At 33.6% G+C, this 8801-nt stretch overlaps 1 protein-coding gene across 6 annotated transcripts; it reads right to left on the bottom strand.

The window, feature by feature from the left end:
* Nucleotides 1-586: 586 nt before the first annotated feature.
* LOC145037198 (DUF724 domain-containing protein 7-like) lies at nt 587-7300 on the bottom strand. 6 transcript variants are annotated; one of them, XM_078985801.1, is made up of 6 exons: nt 7016-7300; nt 2710-3164; nt 2496-2619; nt 2239-2420; nt 2067-2163; nt 587-1607 (listed from the first exon to the last, which is right to left on the bottom strand). In XM_078985801.1, the coding sequence occupies exons 1-6, from the start codon at nt 7068-7070 to the stop codon at nt 733-735; spliced, it is 1788 nt and encodes a 595-aa protein (XP_078841927.1). In that variant the 5' UTR covers nt 7071-7300; the 3' UTR covers nt 587-732. The 6 variants fall into 6 exon arrangements, with proteins under 6 accessions (XP_078841927.1, XP_078841928.1, XP_078841929.1 ...); XM_078985802.1 differs by having other exon boundaries at nt 2350-2420; XM_078985803.1 differs by having other exon boundaries at nt 2710-3171; nt 7016-7298.
* Nucleotides 7301-8801: the final 1501 nt, after the last annotated feature.

Here is an 8801-nt window from a genome sequence, read left to right as displayed (position 1 = left end):
TTTTATAAAAAAAATTTATAGCCTTTTTGAAAATCTAATAAATCAATAAATACTTTTCAAACTCAATCCTTAAATCCCTAACCATGTTAAAAATTCTTATAAATACAACCCATATCATTTAAAATAATCTGTCCAAAACAATCCACCAATTCATGTAAACACAACTTAAATAGGAAACGAAAAAAAAAAAAAATCAAATCATCAATGTGTTTTTTTTTTTTTTGAAAGAACTCATAGTGGTTCTTTAGATAATGAGTAAAAACGTACGATTTTTTCGAAATTTCTTGGTGTTATTTTAGATTGTACTTTCTATTATAGAGTTATTTTCGAAAATCCTCCAAATTTGACCACATCTATGAAAAAAAAATCCCCATCAATCTTTTTCACATTTGAGATTTTAGCCTCAACGACTTGTACCTATATAAAAATATCAAAACTAACAGGATTTTTAAAATAATATTTTTATATCTTTATTATTATTATTATAATTATTACTAGTTTACTTTACGTTAATTTTATTTTTTCTGGTTATAAGTGACAAACACTATGTTGTAATTCCATGTTAACCAAACATACAGTCTTGATGTTAAGGTGATAAAGTCATAAAACCTTTTAATTTAGCTAAAGGTCTAATAACTCATAACTAAAACAAGAGCATTACACACTACAAGCTCTTCAACTAAAATCCCCTACTAGTTAGCCCTAACACAATAAATACACAAACAATAAAAGTCAACCACACAAAGATGATGCAGCCAAACCATCAAACTTACATTTAGCCTCCGATATCCCCCGATAAATTTCTTCCATCTGAGCCTCCAAACCCTCAACTTCCGCATCCTTCTTCTCCTTCCTCTTCAACACCTGTGCTCGTCTCTCCAACAACACCACCACCTGTTGATCCACCAACTCAATCTCCTTATCAATCCTCACCCCTTCAATTTTCTCCGCCTCCATTTGCTTTTTCACTTTCTTCGACTCTTGTTCAAGCAACTCTTGTTTCTCTTTAATCTTAAGCAACCCACTCACCCGCTCCTTCGCCACCTTCACATCAAACCCATGTGACTCCAAATCCAACAATGCCTCAAGGCTTTCCTCAAACGCGCTTCTTCGGTCCTCCAGTGTCAGTTGTTGTGAGATTGACTCCATTATATGGACGTAACTTACCATTTTGCTGATCGCGTGTCCTTCGCGCGTGCATTCCTTTTCTTTCTCGAGTGGACGAAAATGTGGGTTTTGTGGAAGCTTCTGGAATATGTCCATTGATTCCAATGTTTCCCATAGTGTGGTGCTTCGTTTCTCGAATGGTAATTTCTCACCACCGTTTCTTTGTTTTCCTTCGAACCACATTGATAGAGGTTGATCCTCATCCAAGGTTGTCAATTCTAACCCTAACCCTAACCCTAACCTTTCTTTTTGTTTTTGTTTTAATTTTGGTGATGAATCTTCAAGTGAATGTGGAGATACCATGTTAATGCTTTTTATTTTGCGGCGTTTGCCTCGTTTTCCTTTTATGGATTGATACTTCTTTATTGTTCTGTTTGGTGCTTTCTCTACTGGAGTCTTTGTCAATGGCAATGCATCTTCATTCTCATGGATCATTGTTACTGAAAATTTTCGAATAACTTTTTTGTCAAAAATGATATGTTTTTAAGTAAATTACACGAATGGTCCCTATGGTTTAGGATAATTTGCGCGTTTGGTCCCTAACTTATTTTTTTAACTCCGAAGGTCCCTACTGTTTGATTTTGTTACACACTTGGTCCCTGTCTTACCTAAAAATACTATTTTGCCCTTGATTTTTTAATTTATTTAAATAAACGCACCCCTAACCCTAACCCTAACCCCATCCCCTTCACCTTACCCCTTAATTTTCCCTATTTAAATAATAGTCTTTTTAGGTAAGACAGGGACCAAGCGCATAACAAAAACAAATAGTAAGGACCAAACGCGTAACAAAAACAAATAGTTGGGACCTTCCGAGTAAATAAATTAAGTTAGGGACCAAGTGTTCAAATTACCCCAAACCATAAGGACCATTCGTGTAATTTACTCAAAAATTATACCTGCCAAGGGTGTTTTAGGTTTTTTGAGTTTTGATTTGAATGGTCTTCCCCTCTTCCTCTTTAGAGTCCCACTAACTCCATCCGCTTCCTTCCCCTCCTACACAATGTGATATGATGAATATTGAGATGGTTTATAACATTTCATTAAAATAAATAAATAAATAAATCTCACATTGGGAGGAATCATGGTAGGCAAATTAACATTCACATTCTTAGTTTGTAACATACTAGTCACCACATTACATTGCAAACCCATAACACATGTAATAGGTGGAGGATGCACCTCTTTGCTAACATGCACCACTTTCTCAACACTTTTCGGGGTTTTTATTTTCATCGAATCACCTTCACCTCCTGCCAAATGTATTTTTAACTTGCTATATTTTCCAAGATGAGAAAAATACAAAAACCAAATTTAAAATTTCTAACCTTTGGGTGAAAAAGATTTCACAACTCTAGAATCATCCGATGATCTCCCCTTCTTTCTTGCAGAAGTAATCATCAACGGAACTGGACTCTTACTGAATCCAATATTTTTTTCTCGTTTAATAAGCTGCACATGTATTTAAAAAAAAAATACAATCTTTATCATCAATAAAACATTTCTTAGATTTAATATCACAGATTCATTGATTCAACCCACCATTCTCTTTCCACGAGAAAGTAGCTCAGTTTCACCAACAATTAGGTTGTTCACTTCTTTACTGGGCCCCACATCTGATAGGATTTGATCATCAAAAGTGATTCCAGTATTTAATTTATTACTACAAGACTTCAAATGTTTATTATCATTGCTTCCAATTCCACCATTTGTCACCTTTGTTCTCTTCATCATTGATGCTTTATCTTCAATACTATGCTGCTTCACAGAGTTAGATTCAACATGCAGCTTTAATTCAAGGTGACTAAATTCTCTCTCTTTACTGTTGTGTTTAAAAAACACAATATATCTATTATCAGCAAGTTTTTTGGTGATTACTCCAGTCCACCACTCAAAATCATAAAAAGCATCCACTTTCTCTAACAAAACAAAATTTGTATCCCTAATTGGAGGGGTTGAGGGGCGAATGTGACCATCATCTACTGTGACTAATCTTGCTGTTCTCTTCCAGATTTTTTTTTACCCAAAAAGAAAAACAAAATCAGAAAGATAAAATCATGGGAATAAAATAGTAAGTTGCAAAATGGAGAGTTGAGTAATGACCAATGAGTTTCAGTCAAGACTATTATATAAGTTTATGTTAGTAGCTTAACAAGAAGCCATTTTAGAGGACCCGATATGAGGATCCATATTGAAAGAGATTTTATGTTCAATTAATTATATTTCAAATGCATTTAATTTCAGTGATATGAAAAGATACAAATATAAAATTAACTTAACAAGATATTAGTTTTAAAAGGTTAAAATTAATGAGGTGATTAAGGGGTTGATGGCATGCATACATATTACATAAGTTGTTGTCGGAAGAAGAAGAGTCGAAGATTCACACCAAGCTCCCTATATTTGGGGCTTCAATAGCTACAAAAATGAGAGTAATGCTTTCACCATGTATAACCATATAACATGTGTATGCTTTAAAGATATTAAAAAATTTTAACTTACTTATTTCTTTATTTTGTTACTAGAGAAGTGGTGGATGCAACATGGATTGTTGGCACTGACACTTAAAAAGTTTGTCGTTAAGGTGCTAAGTCTTACAAGTAGAAGACTTAGCTCATCGGGGTGTGAGTGTAATTGGAGAGCATTTGAGCATGTAAGTAGCTCATTAATTTTAAAATCATTAGAAATATATAAATATATCATAACTTAGGTTGTGTTTAGTGCGCCACAGCTAGCTGATAAGCTAGCTTATTTTTCGAGCTCTTTTATGTTGTCATGTTTGGCAAGCCAAAAAGTAGCTTATAAGCTAGCTTTTTGAAAAGTTACTTAGACTAGTTTTTTAGGAGATTTTAAAAAAAATTTCCAAATATACCCCTTAATTAATTATAAAAGCACATATTCTTAAATGTCCGTTTATGTAATTTTATATATTTAAGCTAGCTTTTCAGCTAGTTTTACCAAACATCATTTTTTATCGGTTAACTTTACAGCTATCAGCTAGCTTTTCAGCTAGTATGCCAAACATAGTCTTATAATATTTGCTAATGGTTATATTTTATTTCTATAGCTTCATTCTAAAAAAGAAACCGACTTGAACGACAAAAACTAAATGATTAAGTTTACATCAAATATAATTGGGCTTTAAGAAGGAGGTACGACATGCACGATACAGTTGACCCCTTGGTTTAAAAAAGCGCAATGCACGCTGATGCGATTAAGGTCCAGGAGGTCGATGCGCGATGCGAGATGCGGATGCGCTGGCAACACGTAGGTGTGGCGCACAAGTAGTAATTACCAATATATGTTTACAATATACTAAAAAGCAATAAAAATATAAAACGAAAACCAAAGATAAAAGTCATGTAACCAAATGTAATGATAATTAGTTAAACAGAATGCAAAAACCATAATGCACAAACCAAAATGCAAAATGCATGTTTACCATAGTCAATGCAAGATGAAACCAAAATCTAATGGTCATGCAAAATGAAAACAAATCTAATAGTTATGCAATCAGCAAAATGAAACCAAAAAATAAAGACCCTAAGTCATCCCTCATCAATCATCATCAAAGTCAAACCCAAGCTCCATATCCATATCTCCCTCCTCATCACCAGACATGCCAATATCTTCTTCAATCTCTTCATCAACCAACCTAAGTCCACTAGATCCAATATCTTCTTCTAATGATAGGGTCTTGCACACTATACTTTCTTACAGGATCTGTTTTGAAGTCGGATGAAGCATTAACTCCATTCTCAGTATCCATGAATGAGAGTAGAAAGAATAACAGAGAAGAAGAGAAGAGAAGGTTAACTACTAACTTAACTGTCGATCAAGAATGAGGAGGGAAAAGGAGTGGAAGACTAATAGATAAAGAAAGAGAGAAGAACAAGATTGTCGTGTGAGACTGTGATCATGTGATCAATTTGCCGTGCCTCTTTGTATTCTGGTACAATGGTACGTAGATCTCTAGGGTAGAAGTAGGGCCGGCCAGAAATATTTAATAGTTGCATGAGCTTTTTTTTTTAACATTATTAAATAAATGGGCCAGACCATGATGCGCCAATGCGTGATGCTCTAGATGCGCTTGGAAGCGGACGCATTGCCTAGCAACATGTAGGTCGCATCGCCCAACAGGTATGTTGCCCATAACCCATCGCAACGGACGCATCATCGCATCAAGCACACCTTTTTAAACCAAGGTTGACCCAATCATATTGGATGACTCTGATTGGATGACTCTGATTGGATGACTTGAAAGTTCAAAATCTGAACGATTGGTTAGGGGAGGAAGAAGATGTTCCCATGTTTGAGGGTGATGACTTGAGAAGGGATGTAAATACAGAAGCTGTAGGAGTGGATGAGAAGCTCACGATCTCTAGAGGATAACGTTTGATAGACGAAGATAAAGGGAAAAATGATGTTGGAGTTTATAAAGAGGTTGTGGAACAATTAGTGGTGCAAGCAGTTGGACGATTTGTAAATCTTATTTTTAGAGTCTAAAAATAACACATTTTTTGTCATATTCATGTTTTAGAACTTGTTTGATCTAATAGTATCGGTTTTTAGCTTATTTATTAGTTATAATTGCTATATAGGTGAAAGTAAAAATAGTATCAAGTATCAACTTTTTAATAGGCAATTGTTAAATATGAAATAGTCATAGGTAGGTTTTCGCTATTTCCTCGCTATCGATAACACTGAATTTCTTCTTCCCTATTTTCGTATCTAGGGTTTGGGTGGATTTTAAATCTGAAAAATGAAACCATAATAATGTGTGTTGTTTTCTATGGATGTTTTCTTCTAGATCACCTAAACTTCACTCAATGTTATCAATAGCGATCATTATGATTACTATATAGCGAATAGCGAGGCGAGATGATGGTGTGTTGCTATGGGGTTTATAGCAAGGTAAAAGCAACGTAGCGATATAAAGTTTTTTTTGTTTAATCTGATATAAATCAATTTTTTTATAAAATGGCAAAAACGATTGTTGGAGTGTGTTTTTTCCAATCGGAATTGGTCCAATTCATGATTAGGATCCCCAATTTGGAGTTTGGATTCGCTGATTTCGATATTGGTGGGAAAACCATCGCTCAGAAGAACAATAAAAAAAAAGTTGCGCTTCACAACCTTTTCGATTTCGTTTGTGAATTCTGATGCTTCGATTAATGCTTCCAATCAAGGTTCTAAATAACGTGAGTCGTGGGCTTGACAAGAAGGTAAAAGTTAAACTATATTTTTTTATTTCTTTGTTATACACCTATCGATAACACTGACTTCACTAGATCAAACCCTAATTGATTTTGGTGGAGTTTGGGGAGAAATGAAAGTTTCAGGCTCCATGAATGGTAGAAACTCATATGATTGGGAATTTGGGATTTAACGATCGAGATGGTGAATTTAACTTAGTCTCATTGAAATGAGATCAAATCACATATATTAAATCCTCAATACCATGAGAACCTTTGATGGAAACCATTCTATATGTTTGAAGCTTCATCTAGGAATCCATGGCTAGTTAAGGGTAAAGAGATGTATGGATTCAATGGTGGGATTTGTTTAAGGAAATGAAATATATCATGAACAATTTTCCAAAGCATTTGAATATTGGATGATTGATGATCAAGTTTGTAGAAAGGTTTTTGGAAGACGAAAAAACTTAGCAACAATCAGCATAAAAAAATAAAAAAATAATAAATAAAAAAAAAAAAAAAAAAAAAACATTGGAAAATGTACCAACGCGAATTAGAAATGGTAATTAATCATTTTCATGGTTTGAAACATTGATTATGAACTACAGGAAAGAGATTACCAACTTATCAGAAAATAAGAAAAAGATTACCGGAGCATAGAGGCGGAGAAGAAAGCAGCTCGTCGACGGCGGCAGGTGGCGTCATGCAATGGTCAGTTACAACGTCAGGGATGATGACTGGCAATTACGAGCTTGAAGCTTCCCTTTCCCTCTTCACGAATCCAAGTTCAGAGCTCACAGGGTAGACGATTTCCGACTTCGGCTAGCCGCTTGACTCTCATCCGTCGATTACCGGAGGCAGGAGCAGCGATTTTCAATTCAAGTGGGTGATTGAGCAGCGATTTGATTTCAAAGTGACGGCAGTGAAAGTAACAAAACCCTAATAAAAAAATAAAAATTTTAACAAATTTAAAAAATATATATATTATTATTCAATGTAGATAGTTTGTATGGGTAGTTTCATCCGGAAAATATGTTATATTTTGAGGACACTCATATTATTAGGGGTATATTCGGTTGATATTAAAAATAAAATAAATGTTATGAGATTCAATTTTAGCCACGTATTTCACATATATCGCTCTATCCCTCCGACATACCTGCACGGCAGGCCTAGTATAATCATAAATGATTATACAACACCGCCCATTCATTTCTCCTCCGCCACCATTCCCAGCACCATAACCGCCATAGCTACCATCTCTGACATCAACCAACCTCACCATTATCACATCCGTTATTTATACCATCATCACCTTTATCACCACCACCTCTTCTGCCACCAACTGTCATAATCATTTATGATTATTCAATCTGTGAACAGACATATATTTATAATCATTTATGATTAGGCATATACGTACAAACATATATAATCATATATGATTATATCTCTCTGTCATAAAATCATTTATGATTAGACATACCCCGTTGCTACCGTTACGCTGGAGCATTAGAGCGACACATGAGAAATATGTATCTAAGGTTGAATCTAAAGATCTTTATTTTTTGTTTTAATTTCAAGTGAATCATCCCCCATATTATTATTTATTATCGGTTGGTTTTGCGACAACGAATAGTATCAGCGCAATGCAGCAACGACCATTGACTTCTTTCGGATATTAGTTCTGTTTCATCAGACGGTGAATAGTATTTCATTCAGTCGAAAAATAATCAATTTTAACAAATCATTTTTTATTTGTGAGTATTTTCCTTTCCAGCAGTTGTCAAATAATTTATTTTAGTAATTGTTTTCTTTGATGATTAGTTTTATACAGAAACATTATGTTTCTGATACACAATTTTTAAGGTGTAAACTATTGCTCGATTAAATTCTCCAGATTCAGATATTAGTTTTATAAATTTACGAAAAAAAATGAGAAATGATTATTTAAGTAAATATGTTTATGCCTATATAGATTTTTCGTATTTGAATTCATCGGTGATTTTATGAATTTTCAGGTAATTTAGATATTCGAAATTCAAAATGTATATATTTGGATTTTTGTTATTTTTAAATATTTTGTTAAATAAATTACTCAATGTAGATTGTGAAGTGGTCAATTAACTAAAAATGCCAAAGGGATCATAATTTGTTCTTCATTTTGGATATGGACCCAACATCATCTATCTATATATTTTGGCTATGAATTTAAGGTTAAATTCCACGGGTATGCTTTTGTGGTTTTTCTTATTTTCTTTAATAATCTATACAATTGACCATCCATGTAGTTAGTTTTTGTTTCATATTTGGTCTCAAAACAACTTCAAATGATTAATATGCATTTGTAATTTTTTTTTTCTTTAATATATATATATATATATATATATATATATATATATATATATATAGGGTTAAGTTCAAATGAGAACACTA

The sequence above is a fragment of the Lactuca saligna genome, chromosome 3, assembly GCF_052625555.1.
Source record: "Lactuca saligna cultivar CGN05327 chromosome 3, ASM5262555v1, whole genome shotgun sequence".
In the NCBI taxonomy this organism is placed as follows: Eukaryota; Viridiplantae; Streptophyta; class Magnoliopsida; order Asterales; family Asteraceae; genus Lactuca; species Lactuca saligna.
The sequence above is the reverse complement of the archived record's forward strand: the minus strand, read 5'-3'. Positions and strand labels throughout refer to the sequence as shown.

Bases quoted from the DNA above. Each gene is read 5' to 3' on its own strand.
- LOC145037198 (XM_078985801.1), bottom strand. From the start codon at position 7,070: ATGACGCCACCTGCCGCCGTCGACGAGCTGCTTTCTTCTCCGCCTCTA. The intron at 2,421-2,495 runs GTTAGAAATTTT...TACATTTGGCAG, and splicing joins GAAATCTTTTTCACCCAAAG to GAGGTGAAGGTGATTCGATG. The intron at 1,608-2,066 runs GTATAATTTTTG...GAAAATTTTCAG, and splicing joins ACCTAAAACACCCTTGGCAG to TAACAATGATCCATGAGAAT.